Here is a 22,229-nt window from a genome sequence, read left to right as displayed (position 1 = left end):
AGTGAAGAGTTCTCCCAAATCCATGAATAAATCCCTAATTTTGCTGTGTCACCGCTGCCGAGTGATGTCACCACAAAAATGCAAATGAACTCCTGGAATTAAAGCTGACTCCGCTTTTCTGAGCTCACCTGAGCCCTCCCCAGCCCAGATTTATCCCTTTGCCGGAGCCCCAAATCCCAAAATCCCATCGTTGTCCCAGCCGGAATTTGCATTTCCAGGAGGGATTTCTTTTGTCTCCCAGCGCTGGTTTTATTGTCCTCGTTGATAATCTCTTGATTAGCCTCCCATCAGCGCTAATCACTTGTTTCCTCCTGATCAGGGAGCCTGAGAAATAAATACGGGACACGGAATAAATGAGGAGCAGGAGGGTGGGAATGTCCCACGTTCATTCCAGAGGCGCCAGGAAAGCGCAGCCCCGTGGCTCCAGGAATAAATCAATTATTGAGGGCTGATTTCAACCACCTCGTGCATATAAATGGAGATAAAATCCCACTTTTGGTGTCAAATAGGGACTGAAAAGTGTCCTGAAAGGGTGGAGTTACAGCAGAGGGATTGCTGGGCTCTCCCCATTCCCTGTGCTCCCACATCCTCCCCAAGACAGGAGAGCCTGGAGCTGTTCCTAACCCTCACTCCAGGATACCCCAGACTCAGGAACCTGAGCAGGAGGGTGGGAATGCCCAGGGCTCCTTCCAGAGGCACCAGGAGAGGAACAGGAACATCCCTGTGCCTCCGGGAGTGAATTCATCACCAAGGGCTCATTTCAGCCACCTCATGGAGATCAGTGCCTCTAAAATCCGATTTTAATGTAAAATGGGGGTTGAAACTTGTCCTGAAAGGCTGGAATTGCAGGACAGGGATTGCTGGGCTCTCCACATTCCCTCCTGTCCTTTCTGAGCCTCTCATCCCCGTCCTTCCCTCCCTCCCTGGAACATTAAGAAAGTAAAGAAAGCTGAATAAATGAAAAGCCCTGTGAATTATTTATCCCTCTGGAGCAGCTTTTCCAGAGCCCTCCCTCCCCCTGTGCAGCTCAGCTCTGCTTTAGGTTTATTTGAAATCATCCAAGGTTTCGTTCCAATTTGAATTCTCCCCTGCTAATTAATAATGAATGGCCTCACTTGTTCTGGAATCTCTTTTTTCCAAGCAGGGATTCAGGGAAAGGGAACCAGGCTGATCCTGCCCTGCTCAGGCTCCACCACTGCCCAGGTGGGAAATGAATTCAGATTTTAACCTAAAGTTGGAATTTTTTAACTTCTTGGTATTTTCCCCTTTTTGCTGTATTTTTTGCACCTTTTTCAGTATTTTCCCAACGTTTTGGTGCATTTTTTCCCCTTTTTGCTGTATTTTTCCTGTCACTGTGCTCCTATGTGGACCTTTCCCATGCCTTTTTTCCCTGTCTGCTCAATTTCTTCCCTTTAATCTCATTTTTTGGAGAGCTTTCTCCTCCAGTTTTATGTGCCACCACCACCCCCACTGATTTTTGGGGTTTTTTTCCTTTTTTAATGATTTCCACTCTGGTTTTTGCACTTTCCTCCATTCTCTCTGGGTGTTTTTCACTCCACCTTTGCTCAGGAGGCTTTCCCCCAATCTGCCCCTGCTGGAGGAATTTTGCAGCCAAAATATCTTGATGATCTCTCCATATTTCCAACAGCAGATGGACCTAAAATGCCAAATTCTGGGATTTATTCCCTTTTTTCTGGGATTTATTTTCCTTAGTTTTGTTTAAGCTGGGCATAGTTTAATCCTTGAAAATGAAAAATTCTCTCTTGAACATTCCTCACCTTTTTTCTTTTTTCTTTAAACCTTGAATGAATTTTTTGCCTTCTGGCTCTTCCTGGGAGGAATCCCCTGAGGATTAACACATCCCTGAGGACCTGCAATGGGAAAAAAGATGGAAAATAAATATAGTTTTATTTGAATTTTGTTTTTCCTGAGGGAAACTTGCAGAGAGTACTTTGTGTGTCCGTTTTCCAGCTGTGCTGATCCATGAAAAAATTCAAATTTACCTAAAGAAAGGCTCCAGGAGGGCACTGAGGACACCTCTCCTGGGATTCTCCTGCTCCAAGTGTCAGCCTGGATTTCCTGTCAGGATGCAGAACATTCCAGCAGCTGCTGCTGGAACATTCACAGCTCCTTTTAGTCTGCTAAGAAAGGGAATTTTAAAAGTCAGGTCAGGTTATTTAAGGGAATAACCTCTGATGGGGGTGAGGTTTCCAAGCTTTATTATGGAAAAGTGAATTATGACAAGTTGGAATTTAAAAGGCAGAATGGAACTAAGAGTTTGAAGGGTTGGAAAATTGGTCTGGGATTGCTTTATTTGTGGTTTGACTCAGAAAAAGGGGGAATTTTTCCTGCCTTTTCCCACCATCCATAGAGGAGAAGTTCACGGAGAGATTTCAAGGATTGGTGCTTGGAAATGAATCCCCATTTTTGAGCTTCCTGCAATTTTCTTGCTGCTAGAAACATTCCCATTTCATTCTTGGATGATCTATAAATTTCTGTGACAATGAAATGTAAAACCCTCCCACTATCCTTCGACACTCCCAGCCATGGGGCATCCTCGGGAAAATCCATTCCAGCTTCCCAGGAGAAATTCCTTCAATGTCCCATCCATCCCTCTGTCCTTGTGAAGCCATTCCCCTTTCCCTGTCCTTTTCCAAGGGATGTGTTCACAGCCTGGGAATGGCAAGAGGAAGGAGCAATCAGGGATGTGTTTGTTTGTGCTCCAATCTCATAAGGAATGAGCAGAAACCCATTAGGGAAAACCCTAATCCCCTATTGGAAAGGGGGGATTAAGGGACCCAAGGAACTGTCCATGCCTGGAGTTGTAGCACATCACAAATAGTTCATTAAATAATGAATTCTGAGGGAACTGGGGACAAACTGGCCCTGGCTAAAGGGGGGAAGATCTGAGAGAAGAGATGCAGATTTGTATGGACAGAACACAAGGTCCCTTTAATCCCCTTGTGAGGAGCCATTTCCTTTCATTTTGGATTTTTCCAGCCCTGGCTGTCAGAGGCCTGTGGGGAAGGGGCTGCACAGGTGAGGAGGAGATGGAGGAAGGCCTTGACTGTGGGGAGACTGTGCCTGGCAGCCCGCTCATGTCCCATGGGGACAGCAGCAGGGGACACCAGGGACACTGTCCCTGCAGGGATAGCATGGGGGACACCGGGGACACTGTCCCTGCAGGGACAGCAGCAGGGGACACCGGGGACACTGTCCCTGCAGGGACAGCAGCATGGGACACCAGGGACACTGCCCCTGCAGGGACAGCAGCATGGGACACCGGGGACACTGTCCCTGCAGGGACAGCAGCAGGGGACACCAGGGACACTGTCCCTGCAGGGACAGCAGCATGGGACACCAGGGACACTGCCCCTGCAGGGACAGCATGGGGGACACCAGGGACACTGTCCCTGCAGGGACAGCAGCAGGGGACACCGGGGACACTGTCCCTGCAGGGACACTGTCACCACATGGGAAAGAGTCTCTACCAAAACCGGCTTTGGGAGGAGGCAGGGCAGAAAAGTAACTGTGTCACAAACCGTGGGGGCTTTTCCAGCTGGCTTTTTCAGGGTGGGCTTTTGGAGTCTTGTGCCTTTTGCTTTTCCATTCTGGGGCTTTTGGAGCTTATGCTTTTGTCTTTTGGGGGGGGGTTGAGTCTTATGCTTTTTGCCCTGGCCCCAGCCTGTTTTGTCCCTTGTGCCCCGGGCCCAGCCCGTGTTTTATCCATTTTGCCCTGGCCCGTGTTTTGTCCCTTTTGCCTTGGCCCCAGCCCGTGCTTTGTCCCTTTTACCCCGGATCCAGCCTGTGCTTTGTGCCCTAGCCCCGGCCCCGGCCCCGGCCCGTTTTATCCCTTTTGCCCCGGGCCCAGCCCGTGTTTTTTTCCCTTTTGCCCTGGCCCCGGCCCGTGTTTTGTCCTTTTCGCCTGGCCTGCCTTTGAGCTCTCCGTCCCTCACGGCCGTCCCGGCTGTCCCGGCTCCCCCTCATGGCTGTCCCGTCTCCCCCTCGTGGCTGTCCCGTCTCTCCCTCACGGCTGTCCCGTCTCTCCCTCACGGCTGTCCCGTCTCTCCCTCACGGCTGTCCCCGCTCTCCCTCACGGCTGTCCCGGCTCTCCCTCATGGCTGTCCCGTCTCTCCCTCACGGCTGTCCCGTCTCTCCCTCGCGGCTGTCCCGTCCCTCCCTCATGGCTGTCCCGTCTCTCCCTCGCGGCTGTCCCGTCCCTCCCTCATGGCTGTCCTGGCTCTCCCTCGCGGCTGTCCCGTCTCTCCCTCACGGCTGTCCCGTCTCTCCCTCAGGCTGTCCTCGCTCTCCCTCAGGCTGTCCCGGCTCTCCCTCATGGATGTCCCGGCTCTCCCTCACTTAAGTCCTCCCTCCCCGTGTCCCTCCTGCTTTGTCCCTGCTCCCTGCCCGAGCCCCCAGCGTCCAGCCCTGCCCGCCTCCGATGCAGGGCACTGCCCACACCCTGTGCTGGCTGCTGTCCCTCCTGTGTCCCCCAGTGTCCCCTCACCTGTGTCCGCCGCCTCAGGAGCCATCCCGGGCCGGCAGCGAGCACAGCCCCGGCCCGGGGGCACGGCCGGCACTCCCTGACCGCCGCTGGTATCGCCCTTTTCCCTCTGTCTCCTCTGTCTCTCTCCCTCCCATCTTCCTCCCTCTTGCTCTGCCTTTCTACCCCTCTTTAGTAGAGTAACTCCTTTTTATTTTGGTTTTTTAATGCCCTGTTTTCCCTCTGTCTCCTCTGTTTCTCTCCCTCCCATCTTCCTCCCCCTTGCTCTGCCTTTCTACCCCTCTTTAGTAGGGTAACTCCTTTTTATTTTGGTTTTTCAATGCCCTGGTTTCCCTCGGTCTCCTCTGTCTCTCTCCCTCCCATCTTCCTCCCCCTTGTTCTGCCTCTTCTACCCCTCTTTAGTAGGGTAACTCCTTTTTATTTTGATTTTTTAAGGCCCTCTTTTCCCTCTGTCTCCTCTCTCTTTCTCCCTCCCATCTTCTTCCCCCTTGCTCTGTCTTTCCTACCCCCCTTTAGTAGGGTAAGTCCTTATTATTTTGGTTTTATTTCGTTACCAATAAACGGTTCTCAGACACGATGTTTGCCTCGTTTGGGTTAATTTCAGTGCTGTTTTTAAAAGAGCTCCTCACAGTTCCTGCAGTGGAACACAGCACCCTCCTGGTGGATCAGGAAGCAGCTCCCAGCAATGCTGGATTTAGGGATTGATTTCTTTTTCCCCAGGTGGAATCAGATATTTTCGAATCCCACTAAATTCTGAGTTCTCAATCCCAGAGCTGGCTCCTGCTCTAGCCAAGGACTGCCCATCCCAAAGTGCAGCTTCATGTTCTCGTCCATAGGGAAAATATTTCCAAAATTCCCTTCTTTCCAAAATCCATGAAAAAAAGGGATTTTGTTGGAATCTCTCTGTTCCTATTTTGGATAAACTGGAGCTGCAGGGGCCTGGGAACTCCATGCTGGGATGGCTCGGGATACCCTTCACCCTTCTCCTCTCAGACACAGCCCAAGGTAGCAACAAGCCCACCTTAAATATGGAAAATAATCCAGGGGATAACAAACGCAAGGAATTGAGGCTGGGAATTCATTGGCTGGAGTTGCCTGCTGCTGGAATGTCATTTATTCAGCTAACAGGGCAGGAATTCCAACTTTTTCAGCCCTTCCAGGGGGAAGTGTTAGTGAAGAGCTAATTGCTCATCCCACTTCCAATGGAAAGGGGTTTTCCATGGGAACGAGCAGATTTTTGGGGTTTGGCCACGGTGGAGCAGCTTAATTTCCATTCCGACTGGAATCTGGATTCCATGAGGAAGGAAAAAGGATCCTCTGGACACTTTAATCCCTTTCCAGACCTTGGAGCAGGTCCGGGATTGCCACAAGGAGCGAAATTCCAGGGCCAAATCCCGGTGGGAGCCACAGGGATGCAGCCAGCAGGCACCACGGGGATCAGAGCCCGGCCTGGCCACCACCCTCAACACCAGCATTCCTTAAAAGGGACAATCCCACGGTTTTTCCTGGAATTCCCAGCACCAGTTTTCCTTGCTCCGGGTTTTTCCTTGCATTGCTGGATGCCTCCCCTGCATTCCATGGCCAGGCGGGCTGGGAAGTGCTGCCAGGAGCAGGAGCTCCGGCTGGATCCAGCCCTGCTGTCCCGGTTCCCGGAGCTGCTCCTGGGCTCATTCCCAGCGGGAAGGGCGAGTCAGGGGCTGGAGACGCTGATCTGATCTGGGAAATGCCAGGAATGCCGCTGAACACCTCCAGGATGGCGTGAGTTTGGAAGCGGAGCGGGGAAATAACCCCAAAAGGCTAAAAAGTCATGGCATATTAATGCTTGGAATTGTCTGCTGGAGCAGCACGGGAAGAGGATGAATAATTCAAGGCAGACAGGATTTCCCTGGCAAGGTCGAGCCTTGTGAAGGGGAGGATTTTTGGAGAGAGCAGCATCCCGCTTTCCTCGGGAAGAGATCTCCCTCCATCCCGGGGGTGAGGGCAGCTCCAGGAGCCGTCTGGATTTTGGGAGCTCCTTTTGGAAGCGGCGGGACGCAGAGCTCAGCTGGAACCGCGGATGCCAGGGGAATTCAAAGTGGATTTTTCAACTCCACGGGCGAATCCCAGAGGAATGGGCAGCGGGAAGGGGAAGAGGGGAGCGCAGCCGTAGCGGGGCTCGGGATCCCGACACCCCAATCCCCGGGATTTCCCCAAAATGCCCTGAAAGGAGCCGGGAGTGGAAGATGAATGTGAGTACCCTGAAATCGGCTGCCTGCGGTCTGAGCTCTGCTCTGCTGCTCCTTTGCACCTCAGTCCCCTCTGTGAGGCACAGCCCGGGGACAGATCCTTTAAATAATTCCCAAAAAACCCTCCTGGGCCTCACTGGAACGAGGAGGATTTTATAGGCACCAGGGAAGGAGCTGAAGGATAGGGAAGAACTCCAGGGTTTCTCAGCCTGGACCCACCTCAGCAGCTCACAAATACATTGATTATTAAAACATCTATTTATTTGGACAGTCATTTGTTTTTAAAGACATTTGTTTATTTATTAAAATGTTTAATTGTTTGGATATTTAATTGGGCATTTATTTATTTACTTGGGCTTTATTTGTTTATTTATTTATTTATTTAAGACATTTATTGTTATTAAGCAACACCCAGCATTTAGTAGTAATAGTAATAATAACAATAACAATAATAATAACAACAACAATAATAGTACAAAATGTCTTGGCTCATTCTCCACATCCCCAAAATGCACCCCAGGCTCCATTCCGAGCTCAGCAGCCAAAAATATCCATGGATTTTATTCTTCTGCAGGAGCAACAACTTCACCAGCAAATCTTAGATCCTTGGGAGGGATCCTAATGGACCTTAGGTCATTATTTTTAACCTTAATTTGATTTATGTGATGAATTTTACGGTTTTGTTTCTCAAAAAGGGCATCAAGGACAGGGGACAAATTCCTTGGAGTGACCTAAAGGGAGTTGATGGGGCTGGGGATTTTATAGGGAATAATTCCAGGAGGGGTTTTCAACTGTGAGACTCTGCCAGCAGCGCTGTGGATTTCCTGGGAATCTGGGATGTTGGGCTGGGATTGTGACTCAGCATCTTCAGCCCAGGGATGGATGTGCTGGGGGCAGGGAGAGAGAGGCAGGAGTTGTGTCCAGGAATTCTGGGATCTGCTGGGACGTGCAGCCCCTCTGCAGCACCCCTGGATCCCTTGGGATCCCTCCCTGGATCCCTTGGGATGATCCCTGGTGCCAGGGGCTGCTCCAGCCATGGATTCCCACCCCAGGGAGGGAGGGAGGGAAGGGAAGGAGCTGCTCCATGGATGTGCTGCCCCTCCGGCCATGATCCATCCATAGGGTTTGGAATGGGAACACAGAGCCTGGGGAAGGGGTGTCCACCCCAGGAACCCCCCCAGTCCTCTGGGTATGTTTGGGGTCTGTTCCTCAAAGCTTTGGACAAGGTGTGTTTGGATCATTTCCTGAAATCCCCTGGGTTTCAGGCTCCTCTTGGCTGGATTTAAAATCCCTGCTTGGGCCGGGTTTTGTGGAGGGTTGGACATGGGGAAGGATTTGGTTTGGGGGCAGAGCAAAGTTAAACTCCAGCACCCTCCCAGGGGAAAAGCAACACCTTGGATATTCCCAGATCTTCTGGCTCCAGGGAAAAGCAGCTTTGGGATTTCAGGAGTGTGCCAGGCCTGGGAGGTGTCTGGGAATTTGTTTTCAACGCCAGGGTGGCCAGAGGGCTGCATCCTCCCCCCCTGATCCAGTGCTGCTTTCCAGGCATTCCTTCTCCCCTCCCTGGCAGTTATCTGGGGCCATGTCCTTTCTCCCAGCTCTAGCATCCCCCATTTTCCCTCATTCCCATCATTCATAATGAACCCTCTGGTGTTAATTGGAGCCTGGCACAGCCGCCCCAGCCCTGCTAAGAGGATTTTCCACTTTCTGTTCTCCCAGCTTTCCATTCCAGGGGGAAATCCGGCAGCACGAGGCCATTCCCAAAGCCCTGGCTGCAATATGAGCTGTAAATCAGAGGCATGGGAAGAATCATGGAATGGTTGGGGCTGGAAGTGACTTTACATCTCATATAATATATTTATTATGTAGTCTGTGTTGGTTTGGGGAGTTGGCTTTGGGTTTTTCCTTCCATATAATGTGGGATCAGGGGTGGCACTGGATGGGATTTAAGGTCCCTCCAACCCAAACCATTCCTGGATTCTCTGAAGTTACAGCACAAGCTCCATGTCCCACAGCCATTCCCATGTCCCACAGCCATTCCCATGTCCCACAGCCATTCCCATGTCCTGATACAATTCCCATGTCCCACAGCCATTCCCATGTCCCACAGCCATTCCCATGTCCCACAGCCATTCCCATCCCCAGCTCCCACCCTGCAGGCACAGCACCCACTCCAGCTGCTCCTTCCCTGTTGCCCTGGGTGCTGCAGGCCCTGAGGGCTCTGCCCATCGCTGGGGCTGGGATGGACCATCCCTGCTGGCAGGGATTGATAACCATGGACAAAGGAACATCTGAACTCCACCAGGCCTGCAGCAAAGTTACTCCGTGGCCAGAGTCTCCCTGCTTGGGATTTGGGGCTGGAAAAGACCAACCTGGAGCTGTTTGTGTGAGGCACTGAGCTGAAAAGAGCAGTGAGGGATGGAACAGAGCAAGACAAAGCCTGAGCAGTTGCTTTCAGCCTAAAATGTAGATTTATGCAGAAAACAAATATCAAAAGCTGCATCTGTTGTGGGTGAAGCACAATTCCTCATCAGGGAGCAGAGCTCCTTCCTCGCTGCTCCATTTGCTGCAGTCACAGATTTTATTTTCCCTGGATTTGCGTGTCATAAAGGAGTTTGGGGTTTTTCTGAAGTTGTATTTCTTTTTTTAAATATAAATGAGTATAAAAATACTTCCCTGAGCCAGGTGGCCACGTTCCTGATAAGGCACATGAGGAATCTCTGGGAAAACCAAGCAGGGAAGAGCCAGGAAAGAGCCTTTGGATGGTGCAGAGTGTTTGGGGTGATAACAGGCATGGTTTCCTGGTCTTTCCCTGTGTGCAGTCTGCATCCCAAGGGAGGGGGCAGGGAAAGCTCCCTGCAGCAATTCCCCCTCCCAGGTGGCTGCTCCACACTCGGCTATTTCGGAGAGCAGTTCTGCAGTGCCTGAAAGGAATCTGTGCCTGTGCAGCTGCACTTCTGCCACCCTCTGCTGCATTTCTGCTCCTGGGCTGCTCCTCTGGCTTCCTCAGAGAGCAAATCCTGGGAGGAGCAGCTGGGGAAGGGGCTCAGCCTGGAGAAAAGGGGGAGCAGGGGGGACCCTGTGGCTCTGCACAGCTCCTGCCAGGAGGGGACAGCCGGGGGGATTTGGGATCTTATCCCAGGGAACAGGAACAGGAGCAGAGGGAACGGCCTCAGGCTGGGCCAGGGCAGGCTCAGGGTGGATATCAGCAGGAATTTCCCCATGGGAAGGGTTAAACTTTGGCAGGGGCTGCCCAGGGAGCTTTGGAGTGCCCATCCCTGGAGGTGTCCAAGGAATTCCTGGATGTGGCACTCAGAGCTTTGGGCTGCGGACAAGGAGGGCGTCAGGCCCAGGTTGGATGATCTTGGAGATCTTTTTTAACCTAAATAATTCCATGATTCTGTGACTTTGGGGCTGCCCCATGGATGCAGCACCCCAGGTTTGGGGGATAACTGCAGGGAAAGGGTCAAGGGGGACATCAGAAATGGGTCAGGGGTCTCAGTGGTACCTTCCCAAAACCAGCTCTTGGAATCCCATAATCACTGGGGAAAAGGAATCCCAGAATCATTAACAAAAAGGAATCCTAGAATCGTGAAAGAAAAAGGAATCCCAGAATCATTAACAAAAAAGGAATCCTAGAATCATTAACAAAAAAGGAATCCCAGAATCATTAACAAAAAGCAGCCCCAGAAGCATTTAGGTTGGAAAAGCCCTCCCAGCACATCAAATCCCACTTTTTCATCCCCCCAAGCAGGAGGGGAGCCAAGGAAACACACACACACATCCAGGGAATGCTGTGGGCATCCCAGGGACCATCCCACACACCCTGCACCACCTCTGGCAAAGAAAGGAGAGGAAAACCGGGGAGGAGAAGGCGTCACAGGGTGTTTGGGCCTGGCCCTGAGATCCAGAATAAAACCTTAAACCCAGAACAGTTTGCTCTGAGCCTGGTTATTGAGCTCCGACGGCTCCTTGGGAGGGCTGGTTGGAGATCTCAGGAGTCACCAGGGAAAAGCAAAGCTCAACCACACCCCGATGGGAGCGGGGTCTGCAGGGGCAGAAACAGCGAGGGAGAATTGTCCCGGCTGGAACCGAGAATCGGCAGCAGCTCTTGGCTCAAAGTTCCCTGGGGATGGAGAGCATTGAGGGATTTGATCCCCCCCGCTTTGAAGCAGGAATTCCTTTTGCAGCCGGAATTGCACCTTCCCCTCTCCTGGTTCGCTCCAGGCTTTGGCTGCTTTAGGCTGGGATTAATTATCTGTAACCTGACTCAACCCCTGAGCCGGGCTCGGGCGGTGCAGACAGGGAGGGGCGTCCTGGTGACCGTGGCACCGCGGATTGGGGCAGGAATAGCCAAACTTTATTTTCCCAAACCATTTTCTGTGCCTCTCCTTCAGCTGACTTGGACAAAAAATGATTCACTGTAAAATACTCGCAGTCCCAGAAAATGTACAATCCTCAGCCCTGAGTCAGGCAGCGAGCTGGACCGTCCAGGATGCAACAAAAACTTGGGAGAAATTCCTGAATTTTGGTTTTTGCCGCAAACATTCCCAGATTTGGGCAGATTTGGGATGAATCCTCCCGCATTCTCCTGGAGCTGAGCTCGCTCGTCCCCGCTCCTGTTGGACTCCAGCCCCTCCCAGTGACAACCAGAGGCCCCCAAGGTGATTAACGCGCTCCTTAATTAAGCTGAGACTTCCTTGAGGGACCGATTCCTCTCTGCCCAAAGGATCAGGAGGAATTTTGGGGGAGAAATGCTGCAAAGCTTGTGTGCACACGCTGGGATTCGGGAGTTAATGCATTTAGAGGAGGCAACATAAATATTAACATTCAGCAGGGCTCTGTGGATTCATGCATTTGAAATATTCCAGCTATTTCCCTGCTCGCATTCCTTACCCACGTGCCTTCCACAGCACTTTATTAAAGGGCAATTCTATTTTCCCCCTGGCCTTGATGATTGCAAGGCATTCCAGAGGCTGTGGGACAGATAAGGAGATTCCTTTGGTTTACTCCAAGGATTTTCCTGGCCCTCCTGAGCTTCCGGGCTGGGGCAGGCACAGGGGAAGCAGCTCCATCCCCAGAATTGTTTCTGCACAGGGGAAGCAGCTCCATCCCTGGAGTTGTTTCAGCACAGGGGAAGCAGCTCCATCCCAGAATTGTTTCTGCACAGGGGAAGCAGCTCCATCCCCAGAATTGTTTCTGCACAGGGGAAGCAGCTCCATCCCTGGAATTGTTTCAGCACAACTTGGACAGGGCTGGGAGCACTCTGGGAAAGGGAAAAGTGTCCCTGCCCATGGATAGGGAATGGGATGAGCTTTAAGGTCCTTTCCAACCCATTCCATGATTTTAGGATTCATCCCAGAGCAAATAATTTAGAGGAAAACCAGTCTGAGCAGGAGCAGCTCTTTCATCCTCCAATTTTTCCAAAGGGAAAGATACAACGAGGACTTTGGGGGTGTTTTAGGATGTGGGGAGAACTTCTGGGAGCGAGGGAAGCCCTGGCAGGGGTGGAGCCATCCCAGCAAGCATCAAATCCCAGTTTGGAGAGCGGGATCTGCCACAGCCCAAAGTGCTGAGCCTGGCCTGAAAGGGATTTCTTTGGGATGCTGCCCTTGTCCCCCTCCTGCACCTCTGTCCCCTCCTGTGCCACCAGAAGAGCTTTGGTGGCAGTGCCACTGCTCAGAGTCCTGCTGTGATTTCCCTCCCGCTCTAAATTAAGCAAAGCATTAATTGGCTAAGTTTAATTTGCTGAATTTAAAGAGTTAAACCTGCCAGTCCCAGCGGTAGGAGAGCAATGCCCCGAGGCCAGGAATGCTGTGCCATGGCATCCCTGTGCCCTGCAGCTTCCCGAGGGAGGATGCAGCATTCCAGAGGGGAATGCAGCCCCATGGATCCTGTCCCTGCCCCACAAGGAGCTGCAGCTGAGCCCCCACCATGCCTAATTTTAAATTAATTAGCCTTAATTTGGCATTTCAGGGGTGGGGTTTGGTTTGGTGCTGGAATCTCAGGGATGCACAGGGCTGGAAAACCTGGGGCAGGGCAGCATCCCAGTGTAATCCATGACCCCAAAGGCAGGGATTGGGCATCCCAGTGTAATCCATGACCCCAAAGGCAGGGATTGGGCATCCCAGTGCTCCTGATCCTAAAAACAAAGATTGGACGTCCCAGTGCTCCTGATCCCAAAGGCAGGGTTTGGGCATCCCAGTGTTCCTGGCACTGGCACCCCAGTGCAAACCCTGACCCCAAAGGCAGGGATTGGGATAATGGGAGTGCACAGGGCCTGCAGGATGTTATTGGGATTTCTAGAGAGGAGACAACGTTTCTGTAGGGATAAGCTGTAGAATATTCCACTCTGCCAGAACATTTATCCCAGAATCATCAAATCTTGGAATTCCAGAATGGTTTGGGTTGGAAAGGACCTTAAAGCTCATCCAGTTCCAGTCCCCTGGGTGGGGCACCTTCCCCTCTCCCAGCTGAACTCTGGCAGCTTTTTCCTGCCCATGGAATGAACAAACCCCAGGAATGCTCAGAGAGGGTGCACAGCAGGGAAAGGAAATGTGCCCTGATCTCAGTGCAGTCCTTTTCCTTCCAGGAAAGGGAAACTCTTTGTGTTCACAGGAAACTTCCCTTTCCTGCTTTATCCCAGGGATGTTTTTATCCCAGCATCATTTCCCTGGCAAATCCCACCTGGGCAGGGACAGTGCTCAGCTCTGTGTGGGAGTCACTTCAAGGAAAAAAACCCAAACCCAGTTTTAAAAATAAAAACACAATTTGGGAGCTCTGGGTGGATATGAGGGTGTTGGGATAAAGACCCAGCTGGCAGAAATGTTCCCATATTTAGGGATTTATGGTGTTTTAAGGGTGATTGAGACTTCCCTGCTTTCCTTCTTCTCTGACCCAAAAACTTCTGCAATTTAGCAGGAGAGAACACAAGAAACCCATTTTAGAATGGGGTTACAGCAGTGCCAAAATAGAAAAATCGAATCAATTTAAAGCTTGTGATAATCAGCAAACTGCCTTTGAAACCAACACCAGGAAAAGAATGAAAATTTGATTTTTGTGATATATTTCTGCCTCAGAATCAACCCAACAAGCCTTGTTTGCATTAAACCTCCTTGGCATTGGATAAAGGAGCTGTGAACCAGATTCTTTCATCTCCAAGGGTTTGTGTCCACACCCTTGAAAATTCCTACAAATCCCAAGTTTTCCCTGGTGTTGGAAAAGGGTTTGTGGAAGAGAGAAATGCCATTTGTGTTTGGGATAGCAAGAGCTGGCTCCTTCCTGTGCAGGTCGAGCAGAAATATGTTCCCTGGGTATAATTAGGAGTGAGGAGGGTTTACTATGAGGTTAAAAATGACTGGATCTGTCTGCAGTGGGGAAAAAAAAAAAAGGGAAACTTGGAAAAATCACGTGCGTGATGTGTTAAACCTTGTGAGAAAACAAATGTGTCTGAGGACAGGGCAGCAGGGAGGGCTTTGCAAGGACTGGCACCTCAAAGCATGACTTCAATGAAGGCTGAAGCAGCTTTATCCCACTAAAATGGGAAAATTGGGATTGTGAAGTGCCTGCCACTCATTTCCTGCCATTCCAGATGTCACACCGGGAAATTCAGGGAGAGGGAAGCGCTCTTGTCCTCCACCAAACGTTATCAGTGCCCTCGTGGTGAGGAAGGGAAGAAACTTCCCCAGTGAGGATCCCATAAATCAAAACTGTCCCCAGCCTGGGAGCAGCGAGGCAGCTCCTCCTTTGCTCAGCAAAAAACCCCTTGTGAGGCTGGTGGTGACGTGAAACCAGCCCCAAATAAAGAATTGCACCACACAAATTGTGGCAAATGCCACCCCCTCCCAACCTTGTGCTGAAACCTCTTCCCCGTGTAATTCATCTCCAGGATTTTGCTCCTTCCTGCCATTTGCTGGGATTATTTTTAAAACTGCACTTTGCAGTTCCTGATTTTCTGGAGTTTCAGCCACCAGGCAGCCTGGGAGGGAAACAGAGATCAGCTGGGAGCAGGGAGGGATTCAGCTGCTCCTGGGGGTCAGGACAGAAAATTGGGATAATCCAGGCTGAGCACCTGGAGGAGACACCTCAGGGGAAAGGTTAATCCCAAATAAACCCTGTGATATTCCCTGTGTATCCCGGCCCCTTTATCCTCCAAAGCCCTGCCTGGGGGTTGGAGTCTCCTACAGAAAAGCTGCAGGATTTGAAAGTCTCCTATAAAAAAGAGAGGGATTTTTAACCAGGGCAGAGCAAGGGGGAACGGCTTCCCACTGCCACAGGGAGCCTGGCAAGGAACTCCCAGAGCAGCTGGGGCTGCCCCTGGGTCCCTGGCAGTGCCCAAGGCCAGGCTGGACGGGACTTGGAGCAGCCTGGGACAGGGACAAGATGAGTTTGACGTTCCTGTCCGTGAGTCTGTGGTTCCCATCCCACAGGGAGAGGAGGGGATGGCTCCAGGACACTGAAAGCTCTCAGCCCCAGCCCGTGCCCTGCTCCCCGTGTTTGTCCCGTCTGATGGGGCTGCTGGGGTGGGGTTTGGTGCTCCCTCCCTGCTCTGCTGCTGCCCAGGAGGGGATGAGGAGTCAGACCTGGCACAGGAGACCCCTCCTCCCCTCCCCTCCCTTTGCCTCCCCCTGCCCGGCCAGGTCCCCCTGGAGGAGCAGCTCAGCAGCCGCAGGAGTTCAGGGCTGCAGATGATCCCTCCTCCCTCTCATCCCTTTGGGATTCCTGACAATTCAGGCCATGGTTCCCCCTGAATCACCTCCCCATCACCTCCCCACCGGGCACAAGCTTTAATTTTTAACCCCCCGTGCTGCTCTTGGGGCAGAGTTCATTTTCCCCCCAGTGCAGGGACAGGCTGGAATTAATTTTGGATTTGTGCTGGAGACAGAGTGGATAAGCCAGTGATGTTTTGATTCTCGTGGGTGACCTCAAGGGTATTTCTCACACAAAATCCTGCCCCAAAACCAGCTCCTAACCCCATGCAGTGTTTCAATATTCCAATTAAGAGTCGCTGGTTCTCCCCTGGCCCTGAACTCTGCCCCTGCATATCCAGAGGGTTGGGATTGCAGGGACCAGAGGGCAGCTGGCTGCTGCCACATCTCCAAGCCCTGTGTGGAAGTTCCTGATCCATGGGATTGATGCTCCCCATTTCAGCCACAGTGCCTTAAAAGGTCTCCTTGCTGTGGAGTTGGGAATGGGAACATTTGCGTGTTAAACTTGGCTTCGGTGACCCAGAATGCAGAAACTAGATTAGTTTTTTTTAGCAGAGTTATTTATAGGAGACTCTTAACGAGTTACTTTAAATTACTTTTAAAGAAGGAAAGCAAGGGAGAGGGTGGCAGCAGGGGTTTGTGGCGGGTCCCTGTGGTCCCTGGGGGCGTGGGAGGGAGGATGTCACCCTTTGTCACTCGCTGTGACTCCCTGCAGTCACCCACAGCCCCGCACAGGGACGATGCCACCTCCTCCCAAACCCAGCCATAAAATCACAGCATGGTTTGGATGGAGGGACCTTAAATCCCACCCAGTGCCACCCCAGCCATGGCAGGGACACCTCCCACTGTCCCAGGTGCTCCCAGCCCCAGTGTCCAGCCTGGCTTTGGGCACTGCCAGGGATCCAGGGGCAGCCCCAGCTGCTCTGGGAATCCCATCCCAGCCAGGAATTCCCAATTCCCAATCTCCCACCCATCCCTGCCCTCTGGCACTGGGAGCCATTCCCTGGCTCCTGTCCCTCCATCCTTGTCCCCAGTCCCTCTGCAGCTCTCCTGGAGCCCCTTCAGGCCCTGCCAGGGGCTCTGAGCTCTCCCTGGATCCTTCTCCTCTCCAGGTGAGCCCCCCCAGCTCTGCCAGCCTGGCTCCAGAGGGGCTCCAGCCCTGCAGCAGCTCCGTGCTCCCCTCTGGCCTCTCTCCAGCAGCTCCACGTCCTGCTGGAGCCCCCACACCTGGGGGCAGCTCTGCGGGTGGGGTCTCACCTGAGCGGGGCAGAGGGGCAGAATCTGCCCTCCCGTGCTGCCCACGCTGTGGGATCAGCCCGGCACAGGGGGTTTGGGGCTGGCAGTGCCCGTGCCCGGGTCAGGCTGAGCTTCTCTTCCACCACCACCCCCAAACCCCTTCCCTCCGGGCTGCTTCGATCCATTCTCTTACCAGCCGGGATTTATGCTCGGGATTGTCCCGACCCAACAACTGCGGGAACAAAGAGTAACATTTAAATGGAAATCTTTTTTTTTTTTTTGTGTGTGTGTGTGTAACAAAAAACCAGTTACAATAGCTCCTACGACAACATCAGCTAATATCCCAGTTATAATTGTAAAAAAGGAAGCCAGAACAAGAACAATTGAACGGAATACCGAGAACACGGGGTTTTCTGCCCGTCGGAGCGGCGTTTCCTCGCCGCCAGCCGGCGTTTCCCGCAGCTCCCGAGCGGCGGAGCCGGAGCCCGGCCCCGCTCCGCCCCCGCCCGCTCCGCCCGGGGCCGCCCCGCGCCGGCGGCGGCTCCGGAGCGCGGGGGCGGCCCCGGGCCGGCGTTTCCCGTGCCCGGCGGGCAGCAGCGCTCCGGGCATCCCTGACACGGCCGCCCTCCGCTTCTCTCCGGCAGGATTCCCGGGAGGATGGCATGGATTTAGGCAGCGACGCCGGCAGCAGCCGCTCCAGCTCGGAATCCAACTCCAGCAAAGCCACGCCGTGCTCGGAGGGCAAGTCCTCGCCGTCCCCCAGCAGCCTGGACCTGGCGGCGCTGGAGGACTCGGAGGAGGAGGAGGAAGAGGAGGAGGACGGGGGGTCCCCGCCGTCCCCGCCGCGCTGCCCGGCCGCCCATGGGCGCCGCTGCGGCCCCGCGGCCGCCGCTGCCCGGCGCTGCCCCCGCCCGCGGCCCCCGCCCCGCTCGGACCCCGCGCAGCGGCGGCGCGGAGCGGCCGCGGGGCCCGGCGGGCGGCGGAGCGCGGGGGCGCGGCCCCCCCGGGACCCGCAGCCCCCGGCCATGGACTGGGCAGCCCTGGAGAGGCACCTGGCCGGGCTGCAGTGCCGGGAGCAGGAGCGCAAGGCGCGGGCCAGCCCCGCCTCGGTGAGTGCGGAGCGCTCGCGGCCGCGGATGAAGGAGGGGGGAGAGGGGATTGCTGGGGATCCCGCCTGGAGGGATGCTGCAAGGGACCTTCCCCCTGTGCCTGCCCCTGCCGAGGCTGCAGGATCCAGCGGGAGGATGTGCAGCTGCTGGAGAGAGGCCGGAGGAGGCCACGGAGATGCTCCAGGGCTGGAGCCCCTCTGATCTGGAGCCGGGCTGGCAGAGCTGGGGGGGCTCACCTGGAGAGGAGAAGCTCCAGGGAGAGCTCAGAGCCCCTGGCAGGGCCTGAAGGGGCTCCAGGAGAGCTGCAGAGGGACTGGGGACCAGGGATGGAGGGACAGGACACAGGGAATGGTTTTAAGTGGCAGGATGGTGGATTTAGATTGGATTTGGGGAAGGAATTGTTCCCTGTGAGGGTGGGCAGGCCCTGGCACAGGGTGCCCAGAGCAGCTGGGGCTGCCCCTGGGTCCCTGGAAGTGTCCAAGGCCAGGCTGGACAGGGCTTGGAGTAACCTGGGACAGTGGAAAGTGTCCCTGCCATGGCAGGGAATGAGATGTGCCTGAAGGTCCCTTCCATCCCAAACCATTCCATGATTCTCCAACTTTCCCGGAGCATCCTTGGGCACTGGTGGGGCTGGTTCCCTGCAGCTCCAGGCATGTGGCAGGGGCTGGTGTCCCTGGCAGGAGCCTGGTGCCACCACCAGGCTGTCTGAGAGCTGGGTCCCTTGGAGAGGCCAAGGAATATCAGCTTTTCCCAGCTGGGAGCAGTGCCAGGCTGGCGCTGTGTGCTCTCCTTTCCTGAGGGAAGAACCTTCCCCAGGCCCTGCTGCCAGCCAGAATGAACCCCCGGTGCTGTTTCACAGAAACCCCGGTAAATCGGGGCCTGATCCCATCATTCAGGGTGATTTGGGAATTGCACAGAACTTCTGAGCTGCAGTGATGTGAGAGGAAGGAGCACTGCAGACACCGGTGACACGGCAGGGATGAGGCTCTTCCATAATGGATGAATTCCAAAGGAATCCACCGAACCTCTCTGGAAGCTCTGCAGGAGCCTGTGGATGCCTGAGGAGCTGAGTGCCTCCCCAGCCTGCCCCATGGCCTTGCCTCTGGCACACACTGATTTTTTTTCCATGATTTTTTTGTTGTTTAAAAGGTATTCCATGCCCTAACTTCCTGTGAAGTCACCTCGTTCAGGGAGGTGGGGATTTCCCCCTGAATCCTTGAATTACAACTAATTGGTGACAAATCTGGGTGGGTGCTGGGCAGGATGAGTAAGATGAGGGATGAGTGGGACTGCTGCCATGCAGGGATGCTTTTTTCCAAAGCCTGAACACCGGAGCCTCAGTGCCTTGAGGAACTGACAGGTAACAGCTTTAATTACAGTCATTTGTGCAGCAACTCAGCCTGGAAAAAAGGGGGAAAAAAAAAAAAACACCAGAAAGAAAAAAACCCACCTCATTTTTGTGGTTTGGGAGCTGATTTCTCCAGCATTATCTGGTCAGCTCTGCTGGCACTGCTGGGAACTCTTTGCCTCCAGGCATGAGCTTAACCAGGTGAGCTGTCACCTATGGAATTCTACCCCGGTCAGGGCTTTCCTCCTCCATGCTCCCGTTCCCTCCTGCAGGCACAGAGGCCCTGGAAGGAATTCAGGCTGCCTCACGCCCTGACTTGTCCCGTGCAGAGCTGGGCTGGGAGCTTTGCTGTGCAGATCCAGGGCAGGACTAGGCTGGATGGACCCCCAGAGGAGCCCAGGGCATGCAGAGCATCTCCCAGGGGTGGCACCGAGCTCCAGGTCTGTCCCTCCCCAGGAGCTGCAGTTTGCCACCCTGCAGATGTGACTTTCCCAGCGTTTGTGGCCCTGGAGAGACTTTGCTCAGCTCCCCAGCTGTCCTGGAGGCACCTTTGCTCCAGGGTTCCCCTTCCCTTGGCTCCCAGGGCTGAGGAGGAGGAAGAGGTGTTCCAGCCCTGCTCCTTCCCGCTGGGATCAAAGGGAAGGGCTGCTGGGAAGGGACATTTCCCCTCCTGGCTGGCCGGGAAGGGCTCTTTGATGTCCCCGTGGCACCTCCTGTCCCTCCCTGGCCATGCCTGTGAGCACCCAGCGTGTCCCACGAGCTGCATGTCCCCAGCACCTCCGAGGCTGAGCCAGACCAAAGTGAAAATCCCTGCTTTGTTTTTGTTTTCCCTGCCCTTGACATTTCCCTGCGGTTCAGTGTTTATAAGAAACCCTTGCCTTGCCCTGCTGGAAGCCCCAGTGTTTGTAAACATGGGAATGGTGGAGAGGAGGCAGCCAGGGAGCAAGAGCAGGGAAGTGTGTGGATTGCTCCCACTGCCTGCTGGAAACCCCAGGAAAGGGAATTTCAGTGGGACAGGGAATCGGGGTGGGGGTGACAGCAGCTTGGACTGGAAGTGTCTCCTAGGCTGGCTGCTCCCAGGAATCCAGAGAGATGTTTCACTGGGATGATTTTATTAAGATGATTTATTAAGATGATTAAAATTGAGGTTTTTTTCTGCTGTCAGGACCTGGTTTCCTTGGGGTTTGCCATGCCCCAGGTGAAGGCAGGGCAGGGGTGGCCCAGCAGGGCAGGTGCTGCTCCCTGGAGCTCTGCTCCTCCCCTGCCTGCTCCATCCTCCTCCCTGGCCCTGCCTGAGCATCCCAAGCCCCATTCAGGGATCTCTGCTGATCCCCAGGGCTGTGTTGGGCCCTTGAAAGGCCACACTGACATAGAAAAACTTCCAAAATTAAATATATAAAATAAAATATATATTTATATGTATTTTATTAAACATATATTTTATTAAATATATTGAATTAAAATTTAAAATAGAAATGTGTATAAATATATTTATTAAATATATAAATATAATAATTCCAAAATAAATTTAATATAGAAATATAAGTTTTATAATTCTATATATTTATATATTTAAAATAAATATATAAATAAATATATAGGTATATAAAACCATATAAATATATATATAGTTAAATATATTCAATATAATAACTTCCAAAATTAATTATAGAAATAAAATTAAATATATAAACATATATTTATTAAATAGATAAATATAATAAATTAAAAAATAAATATATAAATAAAACCAATATAAATATAAAACTATATAAATAAACATAAATAATAAAACTAAGATTAGAAACGTGTGGTTTAAATAAAAGTATATAATACCACATAGTACAAAACTTGAAGTTTAAAGTTTTAAAATATAGTAATGTATATAAAACAAGTTAAAAAATTTAAAACAGAAACTAGCCATTCTTTACCTTCTTCTTCACCTTCTTCTTCATAAGTAATATTATGTAATTAAATAAAAACTTCCACATTACAAAACATGAATAATTAGTTATTAATTAAAGATAAAAATAATTTAAACATCATTTCTTAGTTAACCAATTTATCCTTAAAAAACCTTATAAAAACAAACACATCACCATTTTTCGTGTTGTTAAAATAGAATACTGTAAAACTCACAACTTCTGAAGCTGTAACATAAATAATAAATAAAAACTAATAAACGTCCAAGTCCACACAAAAAATGCCATCTCACAATGTCACCCTGACTGTGCCGAGGGACATGGGCCATGCTGGGCTGGCAGGAGAAGGAAATTCCCACTCTAAGGAAGCCCCCCCGTGGCTTTTGGAGGTTCCATCCAAAATGGGCTGGAGTGCAGGGAGGGCTGGGGCGCTGCAGCTGCGCTCAGTGCAAGGTTGAAGTGATGAGGGACCTTGGGTCACATCCTTGGCTGCAGAGATGTGCCCTGGCTGGCTGGAAATGCTGGGAAATGGGATTTTAATGGTATCAATGCCACGGGCAGGGCTGTGGTTCAGCTTCCAGCTGGGGTGTGAGGCCAAGGCTGCTCCCTCGGGCTGAGGGTGCCTGAAAGCTCCTACCAGGAAATCTGGGAAGGGTTTGGCAGCTCCTGCTGGGCACTGGCTGAGAGGAGCAGAGGCCCAGGGGGTGGCATGGCCTGGATGGGTCCATCCTGGATATCCCATATCCAAGGACAGGCTGTTCTTGGGGCGGGCTGGCTGCAATGCTCCCTGCGGGCCAGGTGGGCAGGTGCTGTCCAGAAATGGAGAATATTCCTGTCCTTCTCCCCCAAAAAGGATTCAATGGCTGGTTTTGGAGCTGGATTGAGTGGATGAGGTCCCTCCAAGCCTGAGTGGCTCTGGAGTTTTCTGGACTCCACCTAAGAGGAGAAACCCCTTTCCTGAAGGCACTGGAGCTCAGAAGGTTCACTATGGAGATGCTTGGCTCAATCTCCTCACCCAGCTGCAGGAAGCCACCCCCTCCCATTTTTTTTCCATTTTTCCTCCTTTCCTCCACTTCTGGCTGCGTCCAGAGTGGTACCAAATGTGCCCTGGGATGATTTATGGCCCTCAGGAGCCGTGGAGGTGCCGGGGAAGCGGCGAGGCTCCGCTTGCTGTGTC

The 22,229-nt window shown here is 52.6% G+C and overlaps 1 protein-coding gene across 1 annotated transcript in view; it reads left to right on the top strand.

The window, feature by feature from the left end:
• The first annotated feature begins 17,220 nt into the window (after positions 1 to 17,220).
• SCHIP1 (schwannomin interacting protein 1) overlaps positions 17,221 to 22,229 on the top strand; it is a 37,773-nt gene continuing 32,764 nt past the window's right edge. Inside the window, exon 1 of the mRNA XM_071438181.1 lies at positions 17,221 to 17,782. Coding sequence (XP_071294282.1) covers positions 17,336 to 17,782 — 447 coding nt within the window. The 5' untranslated portion in view covers positions 17,221 to 17,335. The remainder of the gene's footprint in view (positions 17,783 to 22,229) is intronic.

This window comes from Agelaius tricolor, unplaced genomic scaffold (genome assembly GCF_023055355.1).
Source record: "Agelaius tricolor isolate 1412-34295 unplaced genomic scaffold, bAgeTri1.0.p SCAF_12, whole genome shotgun sequence".
Classification (NCBI taxonomy): Eukaryota; Metazoa; Chordata; class Aves; order Passeriformes; family Icteridae; genus Agelaius; species Agelaius tricolor.
Note: the sequence above shows the minus strand (reverse complement) of the source record. Positions and strands in the feature narration are given on the sequence as shown.